General features: G+C 33.0%; 1 protein-coding gene across 1 annotated transcript in view; it reads left to right on the top strand.

Annotated features, from left to right (window-relative positions):
- The window catches only part of FRYL (FRY like transcription coactivator), a 195,019-nt gene that overhangs the window by 88,066 nt on the left and 88,944 nt on the right, over positions 1 to 18,009 (top strand). The window contains exons 16-22 of the mRNA XM_051965725.1: positions 2,308 to 2,479; positions 6,465 to 6,597; positions 6,708 to 6,815; positions 9,684 to 9,921; positions 11,469 to 11,654; positions 11,795 to 11,881; positions 13,170 to 13,438. Coding sequence (XP_051821685.1) covers positions 2,308 to 2,479; positions 6,465 to 6,597; positions 6,708 to 6,815; positions 9,684 to 9,921; positions 11,469 to 11,654; positions 11,795 to 11,881; positions 13,170 to 13,438 — 1,193 coding nt within the window. The remainder of the gene's footprint in view (positions 1 to 2,307; positions 2,480 to 6,464; positions 6,598 to 6,707; positions 6,816 to 9,683; positions 9,922 to 11,468; positions 11,655 to 11,794; positions 11,882 to 13,169; positions 13,439 to 18,009) is intronic.

Here is an 18,009-nt window from a genome sequence, read left to right as displayed (position 1 = left end):
GCATTTTGCTGCACATGAGATTGATAAAATTGTGGCTTAAAGGAATTACATTAGTATAGTTCTGTAAAGTTAAATAATTAGGTATTCAGAGGAATGGCAAGTCTCACATTAACTGATAAAGAGTGAAGAGAGAAGAACATGTACAATGACCATAATCACATACTCTGAAAGGCAAGCTATTTCTAATCTCTGAATGCTAAACCTTAACTTGAGAGTACTAAAGTCTCATTTTTCTGAGTAGAGAGGTGTGAATATCGCTATGAAAGGAGGCATATTTTGTCAGACTTTAGCATTGTGTGGATTTATTTTACTTAGCTTGTAGTCTTTTATTATAAGGGAGGGTTCTATTGAGGCAGGGTTAGTCATTGACAAATGACAAGAATTTTTTTTTTTTTTAAACAACAAAAATGCTAAATAATAACAGATATTGGCAGTATTTCTTAAAGATGGTTGGGTTAACTGAAATGATTCCATTGCCATAACAAAGAGACCAAAAGACCCTGGAAACTGTCTCAATCAGGCAACAAGCAGTTAATGCAGTTATTTATTTATGGTAAAGGAGCAAATACTTAATCTCTTTGACAAGAAGAGAATTATAGCAGCCATAGACTCATAAAATTATATGGAAGAGGATGGTGAAAAATAATATTCTCTCATGAAATAGAATTGGTGGAGGACAGCCTGACCAAAGTCTGGTAAAAGACCTAATTAGCCAGCAATTTTAGCAAGAACATTTACAGCAAAAAGAAGAGGGAAAAAATAGATGAAAAATGGAAAAGTTTTTTCATGCTTTTGTAACAAATTGTTACCTATATCAATAACAATGTACCTGCTACATTTGATTCTATCAGCTTGCCAATTATTGGTGTATTGTATGAAAAAGTAGAAATGGCACTTAAAGAAAACAAAGATTGGAAGATAGCTGAGCAAGCTGATGTGTTTGTAATTTATGTGGATACTCAGCAGAGGATCTGCATTGAAGGAATGATTTCCTGTAAATGATGAGATTTTTCAGATTCTACTTTGTGCAGAAATAAGAATTGTGAAATAATGAGGATAAAGGCAATTTAGTTACACATTTTTGAATGTGTAACTATTGAATTTTTTTGGACCAATTCTGTGTGTGTGTGTGTGTGTAATTATTAATAGAAGCATTCCTTCCCCTTTCCCTGCCTTGAAGTTAAGAAACTAATTTTAATGTTATTGGGGGGGGTGGGGGTGGAGAGGGGAGAGACTTAAAGGGGACACAAGTAGAGCCAGTAGTAGTGGAAAGATCCCAGTTTAACATTATCCAGATTAACATTCTTGGGGTATAGAAAGCATTTGAAGTAGTAGACTTCAAGGAAAAAAATATGGATATGGACAGTGCAGTTTTGCAGTGACTCATAAAATGAGCAATAATTATTTAAGGAAATGATAAAACTTAGTGCCTTTTTACTTTAGTTGTGTTTTTTCCCCCAATATTTTGTGACTCAAAGTGGTCAAAGTGTATTTGAAATCTGTAAATTATAATTAAGTTCTTGAAATGGTGTTGGTTTTTTTTTTATTCTCTATTGTCCTATTTAAAAATATTTTATCACAGTTAAAAACTAATAAGAATCAAATGTTTTGAAAATAAATTTTAGTTTCACTTATAAAACAGGTGAGATAAAATATTATGTCAAGGAAGAAAGGTTATGTATACTTTGTTATAAGAGGAAGTTAAAATTAGCATTCATGGTTTTAGGAAGGTGGTTACATCCAGTAACAACTTTACTTCCAAAGTGAAATGTGACAATTTTTCATACCAAGGTTACTTTGTGACTTTCTACCCCCAACAGAGATATCAGCCCTTAACTTTTCTTTTTTTAATCCATCTAATTTAACAGTAGTAATAACCTGACCTATGTTGAAAACGAGCAATTTTTACTGAAAAGACAGCACTTCCTGCCAAATCTAATTGGATACTTCTTTATTTATGGTATTTTCTCAATAGTCCAAAGCCAGAAAATAAAGGATAGAATGAGCTACAACCCTTTTCTCTGATGAGCCTTTCCCTCCCATCATCACATGATCCCATATGAAATATGGTAGAATGGCAACAGGCACCTTTTACATCTTAGAAATATTTTCTCATTTACACTTTGTCCTCAGAATTAGTTTCCTAGACTGACTATAAAAGGTAAACAGAAAGTTTTTCCTTGATCTCATATATACTATATTTTTTGGATAAATTTAATATTATTTTTATAAAATTAATATCAATAGAAAAGCTCATGATGCTAGTAAAAGCTCTTAATTTCTTCATTTTGAACTTTTTTTTTGAAGAGGATGAACATTGGTCTCAGAGTCTTCCTTGTGATAGCAGACAGTTTGCAGCAGAAAGATGGTGAGCCACCAATGCCAACAACAGGAGTCATTCTTCCCTCAGGAAACACTCTTCGTGTAAAGAAAATTTTTCTTAATAAAACTTTGACAGATGAAGAAGCAAAAGTCATAGGTAATGGTGAATTGATTTTATGCTTCTACTTTTTTAGAATTATATCTAAAATATTATTTTTAATTATAACTTTTTATAACTGCAATTATAAATCCAATTATATATAATTGAAATAATGAACAGTTGCATTTATATGTCATTTCAAATAACTATTGAATTAGAGCATATAACTTTTTTCAATATTTTATTTTTCCAAAACATATAGTTTTCAATATTCATTTTTGTAAGTTCTAATTTTTCTCCCTTTCTCCCTTGCCTCCTCTCTTCCCAAAACAGAAAGATCTGACATATGTTAAACTTGTGCAGTTTTTTAAACATATTTCCTTATTTGTCATATGCAAGAAAAATCAGACTCAAAGAGAAAGAACTATGAAAAAGAAAAAAACAAACTAACCAAATAAAAAGGTGAACATATTATTCTGTGATCCATGTTCAGTCTCCATAGTTCTCTTTCTTTATGCTGATGGCATGTTCCATCCCAAGTCTATCACCATGCTGTTGAGAAGAGCCAAGTCTATCATAGTTAATCATCACATAATCTTTTTGTTATTGTGTACAATGTTCTCTTGGTTCTGCTCACTTCACTCAGTATCAGTTTATATAAGTGTTTTCAGGCTTTTCTGAAATCAGCCTGCTCATCATTTCTTATAGAACAGTAATATTCCATTACATTCATATATATATATATATATATATATATATATATATATATATATATATACATTGCATACATACATATCCACACCAGATGAGCATCCACTCAATTTTCAGTTTCTTGCCATTACAAGAAGGGCTGCTACAAACATTTTTGCACAAAAAGATCCCTTTCCCTTCTTTAATATGTCTTTGGAATACAGACCTAGTAGTAATCCTGCTGGATCAAAGGGTCTGTACAATTTGATAGCCTTTTGGGCATAGTTCCAAATGAGCAAATAACTTTTTAAAAGATATGTTTCACCTACACTTTCAGTCACACATTTCCCCAATCTTACATTATTCCTATGTATAATCTCATTAACAATAATGAAGCTGTCCTCAAGAAGGATTCAGCAACAGGTTTTCCTTGTCTTATTTCCATATTTTCAGTTTCTCTCTTCTTATCTTTCTCGTTTGCCTTAATTTTCTATGTAAGGAAATGGACTTTTCTAAGTCCACTCATGTATTTATTGATTAAGCAGTGAGTGGAATTCACGTTTACTGATTTCCAGCCCAGCACTTAAAAATTTTTTTTCCTTACTCTGATTTGCAAATGCAGAACTCATCCATATAGTTGAATGACTGTAAGAAAGCATGTCTTCCTCTAAAATACCTTTTCTTTCCAGATCACTTTTTCTCCCATCTATACTTGCTGCTATTTTTAGTTATTATTATTTTTATGCATAAAAAAATTACTCAATTTAATTTTCCTGTTTTATACTTTTAGGATTTGTTTGAGTAGAGGTTAAGTAACTTAATTCAGACTCACTGAAGCATGGATTCTTGAAAGAAACACTTGGGTTCAAGTCCATGCCCTGAGTGAACATCTATTCAAAGCCACTGCTACATGTCTTTACATTTTAGTTTTACCAAACTAAACAGAAGGATAGTTTCTAGAACTTTCCAGAACTTCACTGTTTTAGCCTGGATGGAGCTGATAATCTTTGTCCTATATACCCACTGCTATTGAACCTAAAGCTATCCTTTCCCTATAATGGATAAATTTATTTTGAAATAAATATTATTATATTGCATTATTTTTGATCCAGGAGAAAGTTTAAGAAAATAATTCAATGTTTTCATTGTTATTGTTCCTAGATTTTAGTTTGTAATTTGACTAATTATTACTTGGGTGCACCAGATTACACTGTATAATCTTTGAAGAAAAATGAGCTGTTTAATTCCTGCCTACCATTAGATTCAGACTTTTGGAAAAATAAAAGTAGATTTAAAACATAGATTAGAAAAGTAGATTGCCCCTTGAGAAACTTAAAGTTCTCCACAAGATTTTATTAATGTTTCTAATACAAGCTCTCCTCATAGTCTCTAGACTGGGTTCATTTTGCTCTTTTAAAGTTCTTTGATTTCAAATTCCTTGATCAAGAAAAATTTAGTACATTTAATTAGCATTATCGGGAATGGGATTTTTCTTGGCAAATTAATTAATGTTCTCTCTAATTTTTTTATATCCCATTCCTCTTTTACTTCTCCATTCTTATAATGCTTGAAAGATAAACTTAGGTTCAAGTCATGCATGTTTTGGGCAAACATTTTCAAAAACAACTCACAAATCTCTCTTTATATTTACCAAACTAAACAAGAGCACATTTTGAATCACACCAAAGTAATTTAAATAAACAGAATATTTAGTTATGTAGCAGAGGGCTAAACCCATATATATATTCTATCTAGATACATTTTGCAAAGATTTTCATGTAAATTTGGTTAGAATGACAATTCTTATAGTTGCATTCCAGCTGAAACATTTTTCTTTTCCCTTGAAGAGTTATTAATATCATCTGATCTGTTGATGTTATTACTGGACTGTATTCTCATTCTTATAATGCTTTTCTTTATCCTGTCTTTTTTTGATCTTTATCCTTTCTTGCTTCTTCACGGTTAGCTGGTTATAGCTCTTCACTCTGCCTTGTTCTGATCATCTCACTCTGCTCAAACCTCCAGTGGGTATTGTTAGCTTTTATGTCCTTTTCCAGCCTGTCTCTCTTTTATGAGCCTACATTCCAGCCAGCCTGTTCTTATGACCATTTCTTTGCATCCTGCCCTTTCCTATCTGTCCCTTTGTTCTCACCATTCCCCACATTCAGAATGGATTCTTTTTCCTTTTCTTGTGATGTATGCTATTTGCTATTTCCAGAATATTCTTTCCCCATTTTTAGTAAATCAAGACTCTTCTTTTCCCCTCTAGGCTCAGCTTTTTGCATAATATTTCATATGAACTTCTCCTTTGCCCTTAATTTCTGATTTGTTTTATAGTTGTTCTTTTCATGACTTATTTTCCCTGCTTTGATTATATGATCTTAAAGGACAAGAATGTTTGATTTCTTTCCATTCTGAAACAGCACAGTCCTTGACACATAGGCAATATGGCACATCTTTTGAAATTAATGTTAACAGCTTGTTCTTAAAAGAACTTTTATTTGAAAAAGTATGTCGAGAGATTGAAGGGCTGTTTTGTGAACTGTTTGTCTTTCCCAGACTACATAATTTTTTTAGGAATGTTCATGCAATGACTTCTCCCTTAACCCTGACAATGAAGGAATGTTATGATCTAGGCAATCAAAATGTCAAATAAAGAAGGTTTTTTATTTGTATTGTCAATTCTTGTTTATTGTCAACTCTATAATAGAACAGAGATATAAGTAATTCAAAGTGACATGTCATGGGGGAAAATGTATTTTTATAATGAGTTTTTGCAGTTATCTTTGAAAATAGGTTCATCTGACATTCTGGTATTTCATCTCAAACAAAAAAAAAAAAAACTATAATAAGACATAATTTAGGACCCTAATTTCTCTATTCTCTTTCTTGCTTAATTCTTTGCTAGGAATTAATAGCACTTATATTTTTAAATATGCCTTTCTGGTAGGCTTACCAAAAGCTATAGACCAATGGTCAGGACATGAGCGTCAGGGGCAAAATAACAGTTGTAATTATGCAGACTAATTGCTGTCACTTCCGGAGTATCTTAAGTAAAGCATCAAAAAAATAATTAGAATAAGTTAGTAATCTTGAAAGTAATAGTAGTAAAAAGGTTGGTAGCAGTAGCATCTTTTGCCAGTATTAAAGCCATTAAGAAATTTAAATATGGGGGGTAGAAATCTTCTGAGGGGCAGAAGAAACAAGTCTGGTATTAAAAGTTTGTTGTAGGAGCAGCTAGATGGTGCAGTAGACAGAGTAGCAGCCCTGAAGTAGGGAGGATCTGAGTTCAAATCTGGTCTGAGACACTTAACACCTCCCAGCTGTATGTAATGTTATATTTCTTTTTCAGGAATGTCAATATACTACCCTCAAGTAAGAAAAGCATTAGACAGCATACTTAGACATTTAGACAAAGAAGTTGGAAGACCAATGTGTATGACTAGTATACAAATGTCTAATAAGGAGCCTGAAGATATGATCACGTATGTAATGAATTATTTTATTGCTCTATACCACTTCTTTTTTGTGTGTTATCAGAAGAAAAATTTAAACACTTTAATTCCATTTGCACCTAATATCATTTATTTTTCAGAGGTGAGAGAAAACCGAAGATTGATTTGTTTAGAACATGTATTGCTGCTATCCCAAGATTGATTCCAGATGGTATGAGCAGAACGGACCTCATTGAATTATTAGCAAGGTAAATGAAATAAAACTATTATTTGCTATGGAAATTTTAATACTTGCACCTAGACTTTAAATCACCAATTTTGTCTTTAAAATGAATGAATAAAATAATTTATAAACCCTATATTTTATTTAGCATCTTAATTAACACTTTTTCTCTTAATTCTCTGTCAAGCTTGTGATTCCCATTCATTTTAACTTCTGTCTCTTGTTTTGAATCCCCTACAAATCTCAGTTTTCTAATTTTTAGTTATATTAACTATGATTTAGATCGGCCCTCATTGCTTTTTAATTTTTTCATTTTGTAACTCTCCATGAGGTTTTTTGGGACTTATACCCCTGTATTGTCCCTTTATATATATAATGCCCAGAATACCATCATGTTTATTTAGACAGATACTAAAACTAAATTTACCTCTCCAATTATTGCTTTGACATCTTATATTCACTTCTCTCCATTGCTGAACTTTTTTGTTGTTATTATTACCAGAAGTTATGTCTTTTTACTGAAAATAGCATATTTAATTACTTCCCTCAGTAACTAACTGAGAATATTGCTGATACTGTTCTCAAAGGTCACTGTTAAATAAAAAAAGTGACCAAGTTAATTGTGCAGTATGTGTTTACCATATAGGTAAATGTAATTGAGAACCCTTATAGTCCTAGACTCTAGAATTAGGCAAGGCCTTGGAAGTCCCCCCTTTCAAATGCTTTATTTTCCTGAGGAGATTCTTGACTTAGAATTTGCTCTATCCCTCTCCTGTTGACCTCTGGAACATACATCCCATGCATCTCTCATTGCCCTCACCTTCACATGCACAGTCCATGCACAGGCATTTACATGTACATGCTCTAAGGTGTTTTGAATTGAAATGAGTGAGTATAGTAGTGTTTGTTGTCCAGGATATAAGGGGAAATAATTGAATCTTGGGACAGTAAATCACTAATTTTCTTACTTGTTCTCCATTTTGATTCAATTCAATTCAAGAAATGCTTACTATAATTTTTTTATGAGAGTGAGTTGTTTTTTACATTTGCTTGCTGACACTTGAAAGGTTAAAGCTAAGACATAGTGCTTTTAGTAAAGTTGAGTCTTACATGATATCATGAGCCTTACAAATTCCACAAGCCACAAGCCTCCTTCCATTCCTATTCACTCTTTCCATCTTCAGCATCCCCGTTATCCCAATCGTCCCACCTTGCCCTCTCCCCAAAGAACCCTCAATTTCTGCTGTGCCCAGCAAAATGTAATTATAAACATAATAATAATAATAATAATAATAATAAAAACCTCCAAGAGGATAAAATGCATGTACTTTATTTCCTCAAAATTAAACTTTTTTTTTTTTTGGCCTCACAGAGTTTCCTACTATTTTCAGAGCAGTTTTTTTTTTTTTTTCAGTTACTAATTCATTTACTTCAGAAGAGTTAGTCTGTATTGTTTCCAGATATAGTAGATTAGGAATGACTTCCTGAGATGTACTTAATTGTGGTGACATTCTACTCTGATAACAGGTTTGGGGTGGCTTGTAGATTTTGTCCTAGTGGTATCTGAATTGTATTTTGTCTTTGAGGAATGCTTATAAATCTTTAAGACTTTCCTGAGCCAGATAGGGAGGAGAACGTTTATGAAATGTTACTCTGGGAAATTATGTTGCCTAAAAGCATCTCTATAGCTTCATGGGCATTTGATTCCTAATGCTTGTTGGGTGTCATAGAAGGTAGTGTAAGGTCTTCTCTTACAGAGTGACAGAGAGAGTCCCGGGCTTGAGAGACCATCAGTCTGACCCTGGGTCATTGCCAATGTCCTTGGGTAACTGCTGCTGCCAAGGCTGCTGCGCTGTCACCTCTTTTCTCTTCAGTCTCATTGTCAGTTGAAGGTTGGCTTAGTGAAGACCAGAACTGAGTTCAGCAGGGTGAAGATGTGATCTCTCCTTTCTCCTAAACCACACAACTCTTCTCTGTCATGGTGGATAACTCCATCTTCCCAGCTTCCCAAGCATGTAATTGTGGCATCTTTTTAATACTATCTACTTACCTTTTTCATTCAGACTATTTCTCACTCTGATGCATTTGTCGTTATAGTCAATCTCCAAAATTATTTCTCTCACCCAGGACTTGAATCTCTTGTTTGCATATTAATATATTATTGCTTATTCCTTTAACTGCAACCATATCTTTTATGGTTTTCCTGTTTATCATTCACTTCCTTACATTCTATATATATAAAAACTTCTGTTTTTTTTTTAATGGTATTCATTTCCCTTTATTGTTTTCATGGTTTTAAAAAATACTTTACCAGATCTTCTTCTTATCATATGCAGACATAGATTCTTTAATCTTGAAGGTTTTCTTCTGTGTTGTTTCACCTTCATTTCTTAAATCATTTCTTTCTGTTCTTAGCCTATTTACTTCATTCTGTGTTTGCTATCTGATCTATTAAGTTCCATTTTCACTCCCCATCTCCCAAGAATTGTTTTTCTAATATTCCATTATGTTTTACATTTTGTTCATTGTCAGCCATCTTATATTTAGCTGTCACAAAAGTGATTATCAAGTATAAGAAAAATTAGTCAAAATATATATGTTGAGACTAATTATAAAGATCGTTTTCTTTCAAAATGAAATATATTTTATCTTCTTCTAAATTGATCAAGCTTTTTGCTGAAATAATTATATGAAAAGAATAACTTTAAATGGGTGGAAATATATGTAGATTAATAGGCTAATGGGAGGAGCCCAGAAAAGGGCCCAGTGAACCCTAATTTAATGTTTCTCATTGTTCATTATGCAACAGCTAAAAATGAGCATTTTCAGGCGTAAGCCTCTCTAAATACTAGGAGAGTTGTGAAGCATCCTAATGGCCCTTTGTTTTTGGTAGGCTTACGATCCATATGGATGAGGAACTACGCGCTCTGGCTTTCAATACTCTGCAGGCACTAATGCTTGATTTTCCAGATTGGCGAGAAGATGTTCTTTCAGGATTTGTGTATTTCATTGTACGGGAAATTACGGATGTCCATCCTACACTTCTTGACAATGCTGTAAAAATGTTGGTGCAGTTAATAAACCAGTGGAAGCAAGCAGCCCAAATGCACAATAAAAACCAAGACTCTCAGGTACTATACATTCAGTAAAAACCTTATGACTGAGCAACAACAAATCTGTGAACGTAGCTTTGCTTCTTCCTCTTAAAAATGAAATTGTGGGGGGCAGCTAGATGGTGCAGTGGATAGAGCACCAAACCTGAAATCAGGAGGACCTGAGTTCAAAATTGGACTCAGACACTTAATACTTCCTAGCTGTGTGACCCTGGGCAAGTCACTTAACCCCATTTGGCTCAGCATAGATAGATAGATAGATAAGTAAGCAAGTAAATAAATAAATAAATAATGGGGTCGCAGTGTTTAATTATAAAAGTATATGTTGTTAGAAATGTTAATATATATGTGGACATAAGTATAAATTGTCTTTTCTTTTTCTGCTTCCAAGATGCTTAATTTCATCAATGTGATTACTCCTTACACTAAATTATATTGTAAATCTTCTGTTTCTTCAGTTACTAAAAGTCATTATGTGTTGACCAGCTTTCTGGCAGTGACTTTACTCTGGCTGACACAGATTTTACCCACATTATAAGTCTTTCCAGATTGGGATAGTATGTTATTTTTTCAGAACTTGAGTTTCACTGTCATAACCTTGATGATATTACTAGGTCCCCTCTGCTCTATTGAAGCAGTAACTCATCTTTAGTTCCCTACAAACTCATTGGGATTACTTCCCTTACTCTTAGGTGATCCATACATTTCTGTGCAGTTCATTTTTCATAACTTCTTCATCCTGCTTCTGGTAGCTCAGAAAAGATGGTCTCCTTTCAGGAAGGAAATCATACTTGGAATCTCTTGTTGGTCTTTTGCTGGAACACCTTAATACTATTTGTTCTAAGCTATTCTTTTAATGTTTTTTTTTTCCCCTCAAAAAAAATAATAGAGGTGCTTATTGTACCTTTATTTTAAATTCCCAACAAATGTTTACTGATTGATTGTAAGGGTGATGTGGAATAAAAGAACTGTAGAGTTGGAAATGAATTTAGAGATTATCAGGTCTGGATAAACCATGTGCCAGAGTAGTTCTGTGTCTTGTTAAATGTAACTTACTTACTTCATAACAAAAACTGAACCTGTAACCTGAATCTGTGCAGCTCCTACTCCGGGGCCCTTTGCCTTTGCTTTTCTGTGTTTTTATTTACCAAATCTTATTTTCAATATAAGAAAAAAATTTTTTATAAATTTTTACTTATTTTAAGCCTATATAATAAATAATATACATTATTTCTCCAGCTACTTAGCTTTTTCTTTGCTTCCCTGTAGGTTTTCTTTTCCTTTCTGCTACACAGTATAATTTATCATTTAATATGTATTTATTAATTTATTTAATTTATAATAATTTAAAAGTTTCCTTTGTTTGAACTTATTGGCAATGGGAGCTATGTTTTTTTGCAGCAGAAGTAGTCATTCTTTCATTTATCTGTTATTAAGCTGGATTTCTGCATATTGGATTTTATTAAAATAGGGCATACTTGCATTCGTAATTATTATATTATAAATTTCTGTGCTGTTTTTACCGTTATCAGCAAGTCTTGAGTAATTGTTTTAATTTTTTAAAGCATGACATGTCTAATGGAGCTGCTCACTCCCTTCCTTTGGAAAGAATCCCATATTCCAACGTATTCCATGTGGTGGAAGGATTTGCACTCGTCATTCTTTGTAGTAGTCGTCCCGCCACTAGGAGATTAGCTGTCAGTGTCCTTAGAGAAGTACGAGCTTTATTTGCACTTTTGGAAATTTCTAAGGTAAGATTAAGAAATTTCAGATTAATTTTGTCCTTCCTACAGTGAATACTGTTCTAATTAGATTCTACTATATAATTACCTTAGTTTATTTTTCATAATCACTATTACATTTTTCAGAGGATTATATTTATTATTTTTAGGGTGATGATGAATTGGCCATCGATGTGATGGACAGATTGAGCCCATCCATTCTTGAGAGCTTCATACACCTCACAGGGGCTGATCAGGTAATAAGAGTGGGTTTTTTGCTTTCATGTTGTCTTGCTAAAGAATATTGTCTTAAACACGGGGCATATATCTTTTGGTTTAAGTTTTCTATGATAGATTTACCTTAGAAATAATGTACATGAATACATTCTTCAAGTGTATAGAGAAATTAACAATAAAGTGACATTAAATTGTACTCTTTAAAACCAAAACAAATGCAAAATATAAATAGTTAAAATATATATTTGACTTTCATGGTTTGAAATGGTTTCTGAATTGTCCTAACAAAGAGTATATATAGTCTGGAGTCAGAAGAATGGGGTTCATACCATGTCTCTGATATTACTTGTGTGACCAGACTAAGTTACTTAATTCCCCTGAACCTCAAGCTCCACATCTATCAAACAATGTAATTGGCCTAAACGACCTCAAAGAGCTTTTCCAGCTCTAGAATGGGGATTCTGTGATGTCTGTGGCATGGTTGATTCAGTGAAATCTAACTTTATTTGCAAGGTATTGTGTTTGAATAAGTAAGAATAAAAATGTCTTGTTAATCATGAAGTAGCTACTATAGACATCATTCAACCATTAATTACTTAATTAATTCTCTTATTCCAAAGAAATGCAAATGAGTTTGTAGGATAGCGGAAAAAGTGTATTTTCTTTTAAAAATACAAATCTATTTCTTAAGGAAGTTTCTATATATTTTACTTAATTTCTTATTTAGGTTACAAAATGACACTCTTTATTTGGAAATTATAGAGACCAAGAATATTACTTAGGGAGTTTGGGAGGAAGGAACTTCAGAGAATGTGGAAAGAGATGTGTTTATGCTTGCACATAGAGTTGTGATTAGTAAAACACATTCTTTCAAAATGTCATACTTGCTTAAAAATCTATTCTGTTTATAAATGCCTATCTGAAAAATATTTTATCATATTTTTTTAATATTGTGCTTATTAATCTTTCACTTTATGCTTTTTCCAATTTGTGTTCTCTGTCTTGTGATATTTGAACAGAATTGAAGGTAGCATTTAGTTTTGCAGTTTAATCCAAATATCAACAGGCCAATTTTTGAGAATGTGTGTGGACCTTTTAGATAACTTACTCTTGTAAATAAACACAACTTTGTAAGACAGTAGAAAACTGCCATCTTTATCTTTGATTTTCTTAAGTAATTTCAGGAGCAAAAACAAATGCAATCCATTTATCGTTTAGAGTCAAGTCAAGAGAATCTGTTGGTATTAAACCCAGTTCGTGTTAGAAAGCTTTCAGGCAGCTCTAAATATGCAATTTTTTTTTCCACAGACAACTTTACTGTATTGCCCTGGCTCTATAGATTTGCAAACATTAGCTGAGTGGAGTTCATCTCCTATCAGCCACCAGTTTGATGTGATCAGCCCATCTCATATATGGATATTTGCACATGTGACCCAGGGGCAAGATCCATGGATAATTAGTCTGTCAAGTTTTATGAAACAAGAAAATCTTCCAAAGTACTGCTCTACTGCTGTGAGCTATGCTTGGATGTTTGCCTATACAAGACTCCAGTTGTTATCTCCTCAGGTTGATATAAAGTGAGTTCCTCTCAATTGTAATTTAAATGAATATGTTATAATTTTTACTTTTATGAAAAAGCACTTCTAAAAGTTCTGAAAATAGGAATTCTCAAAGAATAATGTGCTTTAACATACTTAAAATAAAAATGGGCAAGGGAGGCATAGGAAACATGTATATAGCTTTTCTACCTCTATATTTTTTCTCTCTTTCTTCCTCTTCTTGCATCCTTCCAAATTTGCCCTTGTTTCATAATTCCTGTTATTAGCATCATTCAACTTTTATTTTGGCTGCTTCTAGAGTTAGAAGCAAAATTATAGAATAACAGATTTGAATTTGTTACTTTTCTGATTCCCTTTTTGCTGCCCTAAATTATTCTGTTCCCAAACAAGAAAACCTTCTCATATATTCCTCTGGGTGTCCACTGTTTAGGCTTCTCTACTAGCATTTTTTTTTTTTTTGGCATCAAAATTCTAGTTCCCTGAGTATTTAAAAACTTTTAACCTGATATTGTTCTGATTAACTTTTTTTTTCCCCTAAATATGAATAAAAATTAAACTCTTCAAGTATTCCAAGGAAAATATGCAGAAAATGCTCACAATTCTTTTTGAAGCTATTTTTGAGGCGTGGATACAAAAAAGACTATCACATTAATCTATGTGTAGATGTCATAGAATCACTATGTTTCCACTTTTAAAAAAATGACTCTGCACTGCTAAGAATTCAAAAAACAATTATTACATGGTGAAAGAGTAGAAATTGGTGAAGTAACCCATACTTAATTCTATAGCTTCCCTGTTCCTCAATCTGGTCAAATTTTTCTACTCATTCTATTCAATGTTCTCTGAAATACCTACTTTTCCATTCTACCTCAACTAAACACAGAGATGGAGATAATCATACTTTTGATCTAACTATCACCCACAAAGGTTTTATTTCTGTGGTCGTGTATTCTGAAATTCCTTTATCTGATCTGAATCTTCTGCCATTTTATTTTTCCTTAAATCTTTGATACCTTAGTTTTCTTCATTGTTCTTACCATAATTGTCATTTCTTTCTTTCCTATGCCATTCTTTTTGTAATACACTCTCCTCTTTTATCTTTTAATCCTTGGTCAACTGGTTTAACTCTACACTACTTTCAATTCTTAAATCCTTCCCTCTTTCCCACAACCATACTAGGAACTATGGTATAATCATAGTTTGCCAAACTTGAATCCCAGATTATTCCTGCCACTTAGTCTTGTTGCTTCTATCTAAGTGCTTTTAAAAATAAAAAAACCATGCTGATTGATTTCAGTGTAATTTTTTCCACTTTATTTAACATTTATTTTTTATATTGAAATATTTGGATGCCATATTGTATACATTGACATTTTCTTGCTAACAATCCCCTCCTAACTATAGAAAAATAAAGAATTTGCATCTTTAGGATGGAATGTACTAGTAATGAAATTGAAGTTGTACCCAAGTTACAAATAACATTAAGAGACCAAACAACAGAAAAACTGCGTAGAATACCATTGCATGGAGAACATCAGAAAGGAGCAAATGAGAATCCTGAATAAGTCAGAGTTAACGTTTGATCACCCTAGAGAGACCAAGGTGATAAGAAAGCAGGATCAAATGGATAATTTCAGTGGAATGTTCTAGAATAGTGTTTAAAATATCCATTTACACATGCTAGGACATGTTCTCTTTCTTCTTTCTGTTATACTTTTAATTTTTAGTAAACATTGTTGACATTAAACACTGATAGCTTTTCAGAATATCAGCCTTATTTTATCAGGCTGGAATTCTTTCCAGCAAGCTGATTTATTTTTGCAGTACAGAGAAAAATAATTGGACCTCACAAGTCCTCTGCATTGGAGGCTCATTAAGTGTCATCATGACAAAGTAGGAAACTTACTGTGCCACTACATAAATGCCAATTGTATAGAAGTTGCAAGTTTTTAACATAGAAGAAATAGTAGTAAAACCCAAGAATTGTTCCTCCCTCCAGAGTCAGAATCAAGGCCAAGGGTTGCCTATGCTCTGGCATCAAATATTGTACATCATCTTCCTCATCACCAGAGAGGAAACATTAGAGAGAAAAGGCTTGCCTTGGTAGTCTGTTCATCAAACAGGCAAGAGCAAGGACCATGTATTTTGAACAGCAGCATAGGACAGTGATGTGCAGGAGGACTGAAGGGGGTGTTCTTAAGTAACTATGTCTCTTGGTTCTTCCTAAGAGTCATACAAACTTGTTTGCCCTTTATTTTTGATCAAGAAATTGCAACTTCATCTAGCCACATTCCTAAACAGCTTTAAAATCCAGGAGATTAGTTTATAATCAGACTGTTAATCTCACCATTAAGTATAAACACACACATCGGTAAAAAACAGATACATTTTTGTCCCTGCAGCTGTTTTGACAAAGCATTGAAAATAGGGACTTTTTGAGTAGAGGATATTTTAAAGTCTATTAAAAGTTCAAAACATCAGAAATAGTGGCACAGTGTTACCAATTCTTTCATATAAACTTCAAAATAAAAGGGGAGGGGTAGAGGGAAGAGGGGATTGAAGAGGTCTCTAGAATAAAATTTGCTCAGGATGGTGTGAGGGATTCTCTTTGGCATTCCTCTGGGGAGGATTTGCAGGACCTACCAACCAGTATCCAAAATTGAAGACAGTGAGCTGCAAAGTTCCTTTCAAACTTCTACAAAAATTCCAGATAAAGGAGATCATCTGAGGGGAAGGGCTTCTTCTCCAACAATAGTTTTAGTGGCTTGTACAGCGTTACCAGTAACATAACCTGTGTATGGTTGGTTAGATAAATTTACGCAGTCTTTTCCAGTCCTTTCCAATAGCAGGCTTCATTAATTGGGATAAATAAGGCAACACATTAATAGATGAGTAAATCTCTTTTATGCAGCTGCCTGTCCACATAGACTTGTCCATATCCATTCCAAGTTAGAGATGGGATGATTGATGTAATCCTTAGGCATAATTAAAATAGAAATCTAAGTAATTGGGCCATTTCTGTCTTCTACATGACCAGCTCACTCCATATTATGGCTAAGTCGTTATAAATTTTCACTATAAATTTATATTTCTCTTAATCTCAACTGTTCTTATTTTAGCTGGGTACTTCTTTTACTCTTAGGTAAATGGAGAATTTCTATTTTACACACTTCACAGAAGCTGTTCCTTAACCTTTTCATTTCTTCTCAGACCTCTCACTTTCAGCTGAAGGTGTTATCTTATACTTCATTCAAAAAAATGAGACTATTAGATAGGAGCTCCTCCTTCTCTCCCCTTCCTTCTGTTGTCATCTCAGAGCACTCATATAACACTTTTCTTCTCCAGTCCTGCCTCAGATAAAGAGGTGGCCATCACAACAGGGTGACTATCTACATGCACACTTGAATTTATTCCAGAAAATGATCCTCACTATCTTTCCCATTCTCTCCTTTCTCTTCAATTTCTTATTTTCTTTTGCTTACAAACATATCCATGTCTCCCTCATCCTTAAAAAACAAAACAAAAACAAAACCCTTCACTTGGTTCTATCATCCCCATTAGTTATTTTCCAATGTATTTTCTCTCTTTCTTGATTAGACTACTTGAGCATCTATAGTAGGTGCTTCTATTCCTTTCATTGTCTTTTAAACCCTTTATAACCTGGTTTTAAACTGAAATTGTTCCTTACAAAGTTAGCAATAGTACCTGTTTATTTTTCAAAATAAATTTTTATTATTATTTTTTATTTTTTATATTGCTTAAATTCTCCCCTTTATTTATTCTCCTTTCCCTTCTCTCCTCCAAGGGGCCACTTCTTATACCAAATTTTTTTCTTAAAAAACAAAAAGAGATGATTTTTCTCGACAATGTGGTGATTCAAGGCAATACTTCCCATATGAAGGCAGACTTGGTATGGAAAATGCCAATCACATCCAGAGAGACAATTATGGAGATTGAATGTGGATCCAAGCATAGTATTTTCACCTTGTTCATTTATTTTTATCTTTCTTGTGATTCCTCCCCCTTTTGTTCTTATTTTTCTTGTACAACATGACAAATATGGAAATGTTTTAAGAGAATTGCACATATTTAACTATATCAAATTTCTTTCTGTCTTAGGGAGGAGAAGAAGAAAAGGAAAAAAAAATTAGAATACAAAGTCTTACAAAAATGAATGTTGAAAACTAGACTTACATTTATTTGGAAAAATAAAATATTTTTTTAAAAAAGAATATGATAGTTAAAAAAAGAGAGGGAGAGAAATAAGGGGAGGAATCAGAAAAACTGATACATATACTCTCTCCCCTCCCCCATTTTGACTTTTTTTTCATATCGCTAGACCTCTCATCTCTTCAAAGGAATTGCGGCAGGTATTTTCTCACTTCTCTCATTGTGACCAATCTTCTTTTTTGTAAATTTGCAACACTTCTTTTCCTTTTTGTGTGGTAGTGGTTCTTTCCATAGATCATTGTTTAAATTGTTTCCTTGGTCATGTCTGTTTCATTTTATATCTGTGTAAGTCTTTCCATGCTTCTTTTTATTTGTGGTATTTTGTTATTTCTTAAAGTAAGTACAATAATATGAATTAT

The sequence above is a fragment of the Antechinus flavipes genome, chromosome 6 (genome assembly GCF_016432865.1).
Source record: "Antechinus flavipes isolate AdamAnt ecotype Samford, QLD, Australia chromosome 6, AdamAnt_v2, whole genome shotgun sequence".
Classification (NCBI taxonomy): domain Eukaryota; kingdom Metazoa; phylum Chordata; class Mammalia; order Dasyuromorphia; family Dasyuridae; genus Antechinus; species Antechinus flavipes.
This window is presented reverse-complemented; position numbering and strand designations above follow the sequence as displayed.